This window comes from Mirounga leonina, unplaced genomic scaffold, assembly GCF_011800145.1.
Source record: "Mirounga leonina isolate KUSES-001 unplaced genomic scaffold, KU_Mleo_1.0 Mir_173, whole genome shotgun sequence".
Lineage (NCBI taxonomy): Eukaryota > Metazoa > Chordata > Mammalia > Carnivora > Phocidae > Mirounga > Mirounga leonina.
The window spans coordinates 63,158,809-63,172,333 of NW_023270447.1; the positions used below are offsets into that span (position 1 = coordinate 63,158,809).

Consider the following 13,525-nt stretch of genomic DNA (forward strand, 5'->3'; position numbering starts at 1 on the left):
AAACAGCTGGCCCAAAATATCAGCAGTGCCAAGGCTGAGATACCCTGGTTTATAGGTTTCTCTGGATGTTTTTGCACTAACATTGTAGAGTTGAGTGGTCTGACAGAGCTCATATGACCCACAATACCTAACATGCTTACCATCTGGCCCTTTATGAAAAGTTTGCCAATTCTCTACAAGAAACCATAAAATATACTTAAGTTATTTCATGTGTAGTAGGTTATCTATCAATTCCAGAAAGCTTCAACGTTATTTCTTCTAGAAATGAGCCAACCAATATTTTGGGTCTATAGTAAAAAATTATACTTTATATTTTATTCTGATTTTTTAAAATTTTTTAAAATTTTTTAATTTACTTTTAATTTTTAAATTTTTAAATTTTTTTATTTTAATTTTTTAATTTTTTTATTTTTAAAAAATTTTTTTATTTTATTCTGATTTAAGGGATATTTAAAACAGTGATTCTCAAAAGCCAATCCAAGTATCAGTAACTTTCCACGATGAACTTTTCACTGGCCCATAATGAAATGAGAAAAATAAAGACAAATTTTGGAGATTTTCATAAAGCTAACTTAATTCAATGTTAAGTGTTATTCCTAATGATTACTTCCTTCCTATATTTAAAAATATTAAAATGCCCTTTCTTTTCTGAATCAATGTTGGTAAAAGGTAGTTTCTTTAATATGGCAAAACTGATAGTTGTAACATTGGATCAAGTCGTTAAAAAAATTCATTGCTTCTTGAAATCCAAAAGTCAGAAGACCTCTGATTTAGAGGCTTTTGTTCCATCATGAGGATTCTTTGATGTTGAATATATGTCACATATCATTGCTGAAGGTATTTCTTAAGTGTGTTTTGCAATGTCTAATAAGTGATGAACTACAGCTGAAGGCTTTTCCACATTCATTACAATCGTAAGGTTTTTCTCCAGTATGAATTCTCTGATGTTTAGCAAAGGATGAATCATGCCTAAAGGCTTTCCCACAATGACTGCATTCATAAGGTTTCACTCCCGTGTGGACTCTCTGATGAATAGAAAGATGAATTCTCTGGCTAAAGGCTTTCCCACATTCCTTACATTTATATGGTCTTTCCCCAGTATGAGTTCTCTGGTGTTGAGTTAGGTACGTGCTATGGCTGAAGGTTTTACTGCATACATTACAAATGTAGGGTTTCACACCCGTATGAATAATCTCATGTTGCCTAAGGTGTCTAATCTGGAAAAATGCTTTGCCACAGTCTTTGCAGGTGAAAGGTTTATCTCTAACATGAGTTCTCAGATGCTGGATCAGCCCAATGCTCTGGCTGAATGCTTTCTCACATATGCCACATTCATAGGGCTTCTCCCCAGTATGGATTCTAACATGTTGAGTAAGAGATGATGGATGTCTGAAGGTTTTCCCACATTCCTTACATTCATAGGGTTTCTCACCAGTATGGATTCTCTGATGTGGAATAAGGGATGAACTTTGGCTAAAGGCTTTTCCACATTCTTTACATCGGAAAGGTTTCTCTCCAGTATGAATTCTCATGTGTTCTGTAAGATGAATGAGCTGTTTGAAGATTTTTTCACAAATATTACATTCAAAAGTTTTCATTCTTGTATAACTCCTTGAATGATTGATCAAATCTAAATTGTATCTACTTCTCTTTCTAGATATATCATATTTATGGTCTTTTTTTCTTGGAGGACCTTCTGGTCCAGGAATAACTTTTGAGCTCACATTAATACTTTTCTCAAATCTGTTAGATTCTTGGCCTCTCTCCTGGGTGAGTGTTTTCTTATGGGTCAAGGGGATTTGCCCTTCACCCATTCCTTGGTTTTCCTGGTGGCTTTCTAACTTATCACATTTGGAGACTCTTCCCAACGTGGAATATACAGTGTTTCCTCTCGTGGACTGTTCCTTCATTAGGCCATGGTGTAATTCTTCCCCTGAAATATCATTCTTTAAGGTTGACTCCCTGGTTTCTGTTTTATTCTCCAAGTCTGAAAGAAATCCCAAAATACAAATGACCCACATTCAATGCACTTTATTTTTTTAAAAGATTTTATTTATTTATTTGACAGAGAGAGAGATAGTGAGAGCAGGAACACAAGTGTGGGGGTGGGAGAGGGAGAAGCAGACTCCCCACTGAGCAGGGAGCCTGATGCGGGGCTCGATCCCAGGACCCTGGGATCATGACCCGAGCTGAAGGCAGATGCTTAACGACTGAGCCACCCAGACGCCCCTTCAGTGCACTTTAAAAAATAAATGGCCATAGAGGGGGAAAATGAACATGTACTAAGCATAGCAACCTTGGACTATCTTCAAATGTAGTTCTGCCCCCTTTAAAGCTAATATAAAAGGAAATGAAGAAATGGTCAAAAGAAAGAAGCTTTTAGAGTATGGAAGGGGACTTCCAGGAATTGGGAGGAGTTCATCCATGTGATTTCCAGAAGGAAGTGCACTAAGAAGAGAGCATTGTTGTAAGGGTAAATATCAAGAGATAAGATTAAGGAACACAGGATTATAGTGCCATATCATCTCAAGTCCATATTTCTATGACAAAATTTTCTCTATTAAAATAAGTTTTTTTCGGGGCGCCTGGGTGGCTCAGTTGGTTAAGCGACTGCCTTCGGCTCAGGTCATGATCCTGGAGTCCCGGGATCGAGTCCCACATCGGGCTCCCTGCTCAGCTGGGAGTCTGCTTCTCCCTCTGACCCTCCCCCCTCTCATGCTCTCTCTCTCATTCTCTTTCTCAAATAAATAAATAAAATCTTTAAAAAAAAAGGTTTTTTTGGGCACCTGGGTGGCTCAGTTGGTTAAGTGACTGCCTTCGGCTCAGGTCATGTTCCTGGAGTCCCGGGATCGAGTCCCGCATCGGGCTCCCTGCTCAGCAGGGAGTCTGCTCTCTCTGACCCTCCCCCCTCTCATGCTCTATCTCATTCTCTCTCTCAAATAAATAAATAAAATCTTTAAAAAAAAAAAGGTTTTTTCAAGTATTTATCTCATACTTTCTACACATTGAAATAAAACATTAAATAATATAGGAGAATAGCCTCTCTCAATCTCATCTCCATTCCCTTAGTCTCTTAGGATTTTGGAATACATCCATTTAGATATTCCCAACAGTATGTATACGTGAATGTGTACATTTATGTATGTATGGTCACAAATATACATTTGCACAAAAAAGGGATATATATAGTTCTGCTTTTGTTTTGTTTTTTATTTATTTATTTATTTTATTTTTAAAGATTTTATTTATTTGACAGACAGAGACACAGCAAGAGAGGAAACACAAGCAGGGGGAGTGGGAGAGGTAGGAGCAGGCTTCCCACTGAGCGGGGAGCCCAATGCGGGGCTCGATCCTAGGAGCCTCGGATCATGACCTGAGCTGAAGGCAGACGCTTAATGACTGAGCCACCCAGGCTCCCTCTGTTTTGTTTTTTATTCAACTATATCTTATGGGCCCCCTTCTGTCTGTACATTTAGATTTATCTCATTCTTTTTAACAAGTGCAATGCATCCCACTGCATTCCACTGGTGGGCGTATCATAATTTGACTTTACTGAAAAATATTTAGGTTGTCTCCAATTTTTCATGTTATCATTATGCAAACATTTGTTTACACTCCTGTCAATATTTCATAGGATTTACTAAAGAGGAATTACTGGGTTCTGGATATGTGTGCTCTCAGTAGATGTGGGTGCCCGTAGAGGAAGAATCTCTACAGGGAATAAGGAGTCACTTAACTTTTCAGGGTAAAAACAAGAAAAATGTCATATTTCAAGAGGTCAAATCTGACAGTAACATTCAAAATGATTCAGAAAAATAATAAAACATCAAAAATACAACTAAAAATCATAGTAACAGACATGAAATGATGGGAACTTGGCTTGGCACTGCATCAACAAAGATGAAGAGGAGAAGAAGGGGCACCTGGGTGGCTCAGTCGGTTAAGCATTTGCTTTCGGCTCAGGTCATGATCCCAGGGTCCTAGGATTAAGTCCTGCATCAGACTCCTTGCTCAGCTGGGAGCCTGCTTCTCCCTCTGCCTGCTTGTGCTCTTTCTCCCCATCTCTCTCTGACAAATAAATAAATAAATACAATCTTTAAAGACAGGGGTGCCTGGGTGGCTCAGTTGGTTAAGCGTCTGCCTTCAGCTCAGGTCATGATCCCAGGGTCCTGGGATCGAGCCCCGCATCGGGCTCCCTGCTCAGCGGGAAGCCTGCTTCTCCCTCTCCATCTGCCTGCCGCTTCCCCTACTTGTGCTCTCTCTCTTTCTCTGTGTCAAATAAATAAATAAAATCTTTTAAAAAAATAAAAAATAAAAATAATTTTAAAAAAGAAGAGGAAAAGTGGATCTACTAGCAGGTAATATCAGAGAAGCATGAGAAATGAGGAAGCACTGAGAGTAGAAAAACATGATACATTCTTGCTGATACCATGATTTTTGCTCTTTGAGACTAAAAGAATAGGAGGAGTCAGGATGAGAAATTTGCTTGGGAGAGAAGACGGTCTCTGTTTTCAGATGTATTGGGTTTGAAGTGACAACAGTGCATCTAGACAGAGATGTCCTAAATACCAGGGGTATGTGGGAATAGAGTTCATATGGATGTATGAGACAAAGATGAAAATATGGAAAATATAGGTGTCAAGGAACAAGTGAAACCATCACAATGCACTTGTGGGCATTTGTGCGGATATAAAACAGCAGCGTAAAAGACAGAGGCCCCTCAGGGATTGTGGCAGACACTGTTGGATATTCACCAAAATCTGTTCTTCCCATTTCTGGACAAGCAGCTACACTATATTTCCCAATCTTCCTTGATTTTGATTTGAGTTAAGGGACAAAGGTTTCTCCCATAAGTCACTCAGAGTAAAAGTCACATGAACCACTCCAGGCTGGCCCATTAAAGCTCCCAGATGGGATTCCTGCGTGCTCTTATCCTGCTGCTGGCTATCCTTAGATGAGGAGCAGGCCCTAGGGGATGGTGCAGCCACCGTGTGGGAGAAATCTCAATCCCAGATCCGCTAGGTGGAAAAGAACTGGCCATTGGCCTAACCAGTTCCCCCAGACCAGTGTATGAGCAAGAAATTCCTATTCCATTTGAGCCACATTTTAAAGTCTATCTGCTATAGTCGTTTAGTCTATCCTAACAGAGGTGGAAATGATGTATCTGCATTAAAAAGAATATTGATGGGGCGCCTGGGTGGCTCAGTCGTTAAGCACCTGCCTTCGGCTCAGGTCATGATCCCAGGGTCCTGGGATCGAGCCCCGCATCAGGCTCCCTGCTCTGTGGGAAGCCTGCTTCTCCCTCTCCCACTCCCCCTGCTTGTGTCCCCTCTCTTGCTGTGTCTCTCTCTGTCGAATAAATGAATAAAATCTTTAAAAAAAAAAAAAAAGGATACTGATGAGAAGCACTGAAAAGGCACTAAGAGAGATAGAGGAGATAAAAATTTTTAAACTGGCTGGTGGAGGAAAGGACAGATACCAAGAAGGTGGTGAGGTCTATGAACCTAATGCCGCTGTGTAGAATAGCGCTGTAAGAACACAAACTGTGGAGTCAGGAGGATTCGAATTCAAATACCAACTCCACCAACCAGTAGCTAAGTGATGCTGGACAAATTTCTTAACCTGTGAGTCTTCTTTTCCTCCTCTGTAAGATGCAGCTAACGTAGGCACAGGACTCACAGAGGCCACCTGGATGAACAGGTGTCATTATTACTGTTCTTAGATGAAGAAGGCTGTTAAAAGCTGTTTGATTTGGTAAGAAGGAATTCTGTGGGGATTTCTCACAGAGTCCTAAGTTATCTGAAATAAAAAGTTAAACTATACAAGTTAAAAGGAAAATCAGAATTGAAACTATGATTACAGAGTAAGATTCAGGAAAAAACTTTTAAAGGAATCGTGAGAGTGAGATCCATGATAAAATGACATGAGAATCTGGTGAAAGGTGCTGTCCTTAATGAGAGGAGACCCATGAATACCTGAATGGACAGGAGAAAGAAGCTATGATCAGGGCAAGGTTTGGAATACTGGAGAAAGCAAGACAATCACGAAAGTCAGGTCAGGAGAATTAGTCGAGAAAACTAACCCTGATGAGAAAGGCATCTCTTTCCCCAATACTCCAGAGAAACTAATGAGAAGAGGCAAATGCAGGTGGTAATCAGGTTTCTCGTGGGTCCTATCCAGATAGCATGGTCTCCCCCACAGCCTGGAGAAGGCTTCAAGTGGAGCTCTCCAGCAAACATGACAAAGGCCCCAACTGCCTTGCTCTTACCTGAACTTGGACTTCCTGAAATCTCTCTCTCGATCAGCCATGGCTCTTCTCCTTTCTCCAGCTGGGAAATCACACCAGGTTTGGAGAGCTGATATCCTGCTCATGAAGAAGAAAACACTGCATGTGCTGAGGTCAAAGAGCCATCCCAAGAATTTAAAGATAGTTCTTTGGTATTCAGGCCTGCTGAGGGGTAGAGTAGAAAGACCAGGGCAGAAAAGACCACAGCTATCCTGACTTGCTGTTTAGAGGGAACTAGAAAGCTCTATCATAACCCAAAGCCCAAGCATAGCACTTCGGTTAGAAATAAAGATTTTCTTCCAACAGGCAGGTTCTGGTTGTAAGGGGAACTCATCCTTACCCACGGAGACCAGGTTCCCATAGTTCTCCAGCATCACCTCCCGGTATAGATTCCGGTGAGCAGGGGCCAGTTGCCCCCACTCCTCCTGGGTGAAGTCCACAGATATGTCCTTGAAGGTCAATAGTCCCTAGAATATCAAATATGTTCCTTTTCAGTTCTAATACTGCCTACATGCTAAGAGATTCTAGCCAAGTCTACTTGGACACTCTCTTGAAAATTGGTTGGTTGACTCTGCAGGAGGTTACAAACAACGCAGAAAGCATATAAGTTGTCTTTTGCAACTTATCATTTGGCTGAAGGAGAAATACTCATGAAATATTAAAGAAGGTCTCAGAGCAGTATACAATAATTTGGATTAAGGACAATAAAGATCAGGAATATTTGAGGGAAGGGAGAGTTCAAGAGGCTCAGGCTGCAAGAGAAGACAGGGACCTTTGTCGGGCTGAGAGAATTGGTTAAAATGAGAACATTTCAGCATAGGTAAAATACTATTAGGTGGGTATTAGTAAGAAAAGTACATGAGAACAGCACATTCCTGGAGGGAGCATGAATTCTGCCTAGTAAGGAAGATTTGACCAAAGCAGATACCATGTTGTGAAGTACAAGAGCCTGTCATGTATGATCCACACAAATTAAATAACCATTTTATGATTATTTTTAAAAATATTACCAAATGCAAAGAGAACCCAGAAGCCAGAAGGTTAAGATAGTAACACAGTCCTTAAGTATAAAGATGACTCTAATGCTTTTTATGTATTATAAATAAGTCTGGAAGGCATTTCAGGCCTATTGGGCCGGCAATAGCATCCACATTTAACCCATTAGAAAACTGAATTTGAGGAACGTTAAAGATATGGGATTAAACCCTATACCATGTTATTTTGGGAACTAAGATCACCCCACTATAAAAGTCTTCTGTTCTCTAAGAATATCTCCTTCTATATTGATTTTCTGATTACTCTATTTTCTGAGTTTCCCTATGACTTGGGGGTTTGGTAGCACGGAGCTTTGCCTGCTGCCAATGGTTTTCTGATTAGCTCATTTATGATACACAGACACTATTAAACTGCTCTTGGAAGTTTTCCTTTCTTTTCTGGTCAGCCTATTTAGTGTGTGCCCTCCATGACCTGCCAGTAACTTCTCTACTCATTTACTTTTTCATCTACAATTCTGCTCCAAATAGGACCAGCAATCCTCTCTTAAAGGTCATTAATGAAGTGCATTACATCTCCAAGAATGTCAGAACCGCATTCTGTTAATTTTTAAATGTTGCTTAAAATGTTTTACATCTAAAACGAATGATGTGCTATATTGAATTTAAGTTAAAAAAAAAAATGTTTTACAATGTTTGTCTTTCCCCTAGATGACACTGTGAGGTTTCAGGGCAAGAACTACATTACATACTTTTACACACACACACCCCACCCAGGACAATTTTTATTTTTTATTTTTACTTTTTCAAATTTTTATTTAAATTCTAGTTAGAATATAGAATATAGTGTAATATTGGTTTCAGGAGTAGAATTTAGTGATTCATCACTTACATATAACACCCAGTGCTCATCATACCAAGTGTACCCCTTAATACCCATCACCCATTTAGCCCATCCCCCACGATTTTTAAATGTGTTGGATAAATGGCCAGAGGTTTGTCTGAAACAAGAAGGTTCCTCAGGAACCTTCTATTATGGTGAACCTCCTATTATGAGGAACCATCTACTATTGGTGGGAAAATTACCAGTGAAATGAATCAATGTGGCCTGGTTTAGAACAGGCTAAGAAAATCCAACCCAGCAAGTTAAGCCAAAGAAAATCAAAGTCCAGGGCTCTTAAAATCTGAGAAACAAGTTCAAGAAAGTGACAGGAAACCCCAACCCACCTGAGATTCCACTGTCGAGGGCCTAGAGGTGACTTCATCCTCAAGACTTTCTCCCTGGGTCTCATCAACATCCTGAGAGAGCAAAACTGAGAAAGGAGAAGAGCCATGAGGTTTACATCTCCCCAAACAGAAAAACAGCTTGCAGACCTGCTGAACACGGCTCCTCTCTCAAAGCATTCACAGAGAGGGACACTTAGAGCAACTCAGCGCAGACTGGGGCCTCCTTAATGAAAAGGAGCTACAGTGCACTGCTTTGGGCATTAATACTCCCCAATGGTCAACACTGGTCCAGAAGCACAGATCTACTGGGCCACTCCTCTGTTCAAAAATCCTCAAAGCTTCCCCACTGATAAGAAAGAAAAATCCAAATACCTGCCCATGGATTTCAAGATCCTCCACAACCAGTCCATCGTTGCTTCTCTACCCTTCTTCATCCACTGGACTTACCCACCCACACAGCCCCAGTCACCCTTCTTTGAACATACCTCCTACTTGGTGAAAAACTGAGATATCCTTCTGGACCGGTTCAGGTGAAGTTTTCCCAAACACTCTTAATGAGAAGAAAGCTTCTTCTTCCCTGTACTCTTCCAAAGCTTGTTTTTATCTCTGCTTAGATATCGATCTCAGACTGCCTCCTGTTATATTTATTTATATAATTATCTCCCTCAGTTGAATATTAGTATGAATATATGGGTAGCAACTATCTGGTTCATTTTTTTTTCTATCTGCTAAAGTGTTAAGCATAACACTCTGCCAGATTGCTAGAATTCCAATACTGGCTGAATTTAGGTATTAAAAATATGAACTAGGAATTAAGGCAAATAAACTGTTGTCCTTATATTTTTTCCCAACTTTTTAGCATGCATATTGAACACCCATATATCCACCACCCATATTCAATGATTGTTAACGTCTGCCGTATTTGCTTCATCTATCGATATATTTTTTGAACCTTTTCAAAGTTGCAGACATCATGATACTTCATCTCTAATTACTTCAAATAAGGACCTTCTTCCTAATCCTAATACCATTTATCACACCTAAGCAAGTTAACAATTCATATTCAGATTTCCTCAACTCTTCTCAAACTGTCTTTTATTCTGGATTTATTCCAACCCAGGAGCCAACCACGGTTCACACATTCAAAGTGGTTGTTATCTGTAGTCTCTCTAGAATAGTACTTCCCTCTTTTTTCTTGACGTTGGCTTCTTAAGAAACCAAAAGTCTGTGCTAGGGTTTACCTTACTTGTCAATCCCCTGTATTTTCTTTAAACCAGAAGTTCAGCCTTTAAGCTCAATTTAGGACCAGGTTAAATATTTTGGCAGGAATTCTTCATGAGTGATACTAATGTGCTTTTTATTACACTACCCAGAAGACACAAAATGTGAGGTTATCCCATCATTGACACACTTGGTTAAGAGAGTGACCACCACGGGCACCTGGGTGGCTCAGATGGTTAAGCATTTGCCTTTGGCTCAGGTCATGATCCCAGGGTCCTGGGATCGAGCCCCACTCCTCACTCCTGCTCAGTGAGGAGTCTGCTTCTTCCTCCCCCTCCTAAGTAAATAAATAAAATCTCAAAAAAAAAAAAAAAAAAAAAGACAGTGACCACCAGATATCGCCACTGGAAAAGAATGTTCTTTCCTTAGCATTTAGCAAGTAATTTATGGGAGCAATACTTTGGCACCCTGTGAATACCCTGCCCCATTAGCTTTTCAATTATTTCATTTATAGTAAAATAGTTTCTCATTCCTTCTATTCTTTTTATTGGCAGATATTTTCTGTAAAAAGCTTTCCCTCAGCAATTGCAAATGACCTAAAATGCAAGGTAAATGCATTCTTCGTTCCCATAATAATTTATTTCCAAAGTAAGAAATTAGTGTATGAATCACCACCACTGTTGGTAAATGAGTCTTTCCCCTTTCTCTATATTTTTTTTTTTAAGATTTTATTTATTTGTTTGACAGAGAGAGACACAGCGAGAGAGGGAACACAAGCAGGGGGAGTGGGAGAGGGAGAAGCAGGCTTCCCACCGAGCAGGGAGCCCGATGCAGGGCTCAATCCCAGGACCCTGGGATCATGACCTGAGCCGAAGGCAGGTGCTTAACGACTGAGCCACCCAGGCGCCCCTCCCCTTTCTTTATTTTAAGTGTCATCACGAACTTATGGAATTTTATTTATTCAAGGTGTTACAATCAATCTGGATACTTAACAGTCCTAAGTTTGTCCAAACCTGCCATCCTGCTGGTACATGTCCATTAGTCTCTGGACTCTTCCTTGCTTTCTAGCACAAGATACTCCAGGCTCACCTGGTGCTTTCCCTGCTGCCTTCTACTTCTGACCTAGCCACCAAGTGCCTGGACAGGTCTCTCATTTGATTCAGATTTCCTCACTGTAAAATAAAGAAAATCAGGCAAGTCTTCCTTGCCCCACATGGGGAAAATGAAAAGAAATAACATATACAGTCATGACACTTAGATATCGGGTTCAGGTTGAACCTACAGTATTATTCAGGAAAACTCCAGGCCAGGAGCCATAATCAAGAACTCCAGAGACGTTTTACCCAATTGCCTCCCCAAGAGATGCTTCCGCTCAGCTGTCTACCTTCCTTCTCACACTAGAGGACGCTGCTTTTCTTCCTTCCCGCCAACCAGCCTATTCTCACCTTCTCCTTCAAACATCTTAGTCACATCCTCCCACAGGGGCGCCCCCTCCTTGGCCTTCTTTGGATGGCGCAACTTCACCAAGGTGCTGGCCTCCATGGGCAGGGTGATGAGTAGCTGCCGTAGCATGATGACTTCAGCACTCCTTTATGGGGCTCTCTGTCTCAGCCCACGAAGCAGAAGGTCCTATTTGGCTTGGCCACTTTTGATAAGCAAACTGCTGGGAACTCGGGCTTCCCAGTTGCGCTGGAATCCTCCACTCTGGCGCACCTGGGAACGTACAGTACCAAAACCCGGAGTCTGGACCTTTTAAATGTCTAGGCTCGCAAGGAACATCTCGTCTTGAGCGCTGTCTCCTTAGCAAGCGGCGGGAGGCTCCAGGTTTCTAAGCAGCCACCTCTACAGCCCCCTGGTGACACTGGACAGAAAACATTAGTCAGCAAAAGGATCCAGAAAGTTCAGTCGCACAGTCAGAATTCTAGAACTTACACCAGTAGTGATTATTTTTTACAAAAGGTACATGAAGACGGTGCATATACACAGCCCACGCGGTCCAAACCACGGTACTGGTGTCATGAAACACAGAGATGAATAAAGCCCAGTTCTTTGTTAGGTAGGACTCTGTTTAAACTAGTCTTGAGATCGGAAATCCCAAAGGCGCTGGGCTTGAATCCCAGCTCATTCGCTTCGCTTGGCCGTGGCAAATCACGGAACCCCTGCAATCCCGTCTCCTCCTCCCGCAACGGAGAGAATAAACCTTTCTCCAGGCCTGGACCTCGCGGGCTTTGTCTGAGCGCGACCCCGGGCCGCCGGGCGCACCACGCGCCACGGGGGACCGCAGGCGGGGCGGAGCCGGCGCTTCCCGTCGCCCCGCCCCAGACCCGGCGCAGCCCCGCTCACCCCGCTGGCCGGCTCGCCCGGCTCGCCCTCGCTCCCTCGCCCGTCGGCCGGCAGCCCTCTACGCAGCGCCGAGATGCTCCCACGTAGCGCAGCCGTGGGCGGTGCGCCTGCGCGGCAGCGGCCTCCGCGCGTGGTTCCCAGCGTCCTCCGGGGCAGCCTCCGGCTCGCGGCGCTTCCCGGCATGCTCGCCGGGAGGCCCTGTCACTCCGTCACTCCGGGCTCGCTGCTGCTCCGGATCCCAACCAGGGGAGATGCAGCCCCACTCCTGCGGAAGGAGACGGAGCGGGTGCTCTTGTCCCCACCCAATCTACTGAATAGAGCCGTCTCCCTTCTGCCGGCAAGAGGCAAGTGAACGTTTCCATGGGGAGATTGGAAACCCTTGACAAAAGGGAAACATCTCTATCACCTTTTTGTCCAAACAACATTGCTCTAAACGAATCCATAGCACTTTTACTTCATATGTACGTGGAAAAGCCTGAAAATGGAATGGAATCCTGTGTTTTATTAAAAGACTACCATGATCACGTCGTTTTTGTGCTAGCATTCAATAAATTCTTATGTTAATTGCTTTCCTTGTATTTCTGAAATGCCAGAAAATACACAAAAGCAAGATAATTATTACCTAGAATCTCATCAAGCAGAGATAAGCATCGCTAACATTTGGTGCAGACTTACCTACACAACCACCCCCCCACACACGCCCCATGTTTTCTCCATGCATTTTTATGTATTCTCTACAAAAATGATTATACTGTAATGCACTTTTTTTTTTAAAAGATTTTATTTATTTATTTGAGACAGAGAGAATGAGAGACAGAGAGCATGAGAGGGAGGAGGGTCAGAGAGAGAAGCAGACTCCCTGCCGAGCAGGGAGCCCGATGCGGGACTCGATCCCGGGACTCCAGGATCATGACCTGAGCCGAAGGCAGTCGCTTAACCAACTGAGCCACCCAGGCGCCCTGTAATGCACTTTTATTGGTGGGTTTTGTCTCAACAGAATAGGGGTACATCATTCTTTTTTTTTTTTTTTAAGATTTTATTTATTTATTTGACAGAGAGAGACACAGCAAGAGAGGGAACATAAGCAGGGAGAGTGGGAGAGGGAGAAGCAGGCTTCCCGCTGAGCAAGGAGCCTGATGCAGGGCTCCAACCCAGGATCCTGAGATCATGACCTGAGCTGAAGGCAGACGCCCAACCAACTGAGCCACCCAGGCGTCCCCAAGTCCATCATTCTAAATACACTTCTATATCAATAGCTTACAAAAACTTTAGAAAATAGAATGAAACTATGTACTTGCTAGCTGTTGTGGACTGAATCTGTGTCTCCCCACCCACCTCTGCAATTTCATATGTTGAAGCCCTAACCCCCTATTGTAGCTGTATTTGAAGTGAGGGAGTAATTATGATGAAATAAAGCCATAAGGGTGGAGCCCTGGTCCCATAGGATTAGTGTCCT

General features: G+C 42.5%; 1 protein-coding gene across 3 annotated transcripts; it reads right to left on the reverse strand.

Moving 5' to 3' along the window:
* Positions 1-459: 459 nt before the first annotated feature.
* On the reverse strand, positions 460-12,487 carry ZFP69B (ZFP69 zinc finger protein B). Of its 3 annotated transcripts, XM_035018905.1 has the most exons (6): positions 12,070-12,487; positions 11,172-11,587; positions 8,506-8,591; positions 6,627-6,753; positions 6,269-6,367; positions 460-1,987 (listed from the first exon to the last, which is right to left on the reverse strand). In XM_035018905.1, the coding sequence occupies exons 2-6, from the start codon at positions 11,296-11,298 to the stop codon at positions 819-821; spliced, it is 1,608 nt and encodes a 535-aa protein (XP_034874796.1). In that variant the 5' UTR covers positions 11,299-11,587; positions 12,070-12,487; the 3' UTR covers positions 460-818. The 3 variants fall into 3 exon arrangements, with proteins under 3 accessions (XP_034874796.1, XP_034874795.1, XP_034874797.1); XM_035018904.1 differs by lacking the exon at positions 12,070-12,487 and having other exon boundaries at positions 11,172-12,021; XM_035018906.1 differs by lacking the exon at positions 12,070-12,487 and having other exon boundaries at positions 6,269-6,364; positions 11,172-12,016.
* Between the last annotated feature and the right edge of the window lie 1,038 nt (positions 12,488-13,525).

What these genes read in the sequence shown, in the direction of transcription:
- ZFP69B (XM_035018905.1), bottom strand. Translation starts at nt 11,298, where the DNA reads ATGCTACGGCAGCTACTCATCACCCTGCCCATGGAGGCCAGCACCTTG. An exon ending in CCTCGACAGTGGAATCTCAG is followed by an intron (nt 6,754 to 8,505) that starts GTGGGTTGGGGT and finishes TTGATATTCTAG; the next exon opens with GGACTATTGACCTTCAAGGA. An exon ending in TTCAGGAAGTCCAAGTTCAG is followed by an intron (nt 1,988 to 6,268) that starts GTAAGAGCAAGG and finishes GATTTCTTTCAG; the next exon opens with ACTTGGAGAATAAAACAGAA.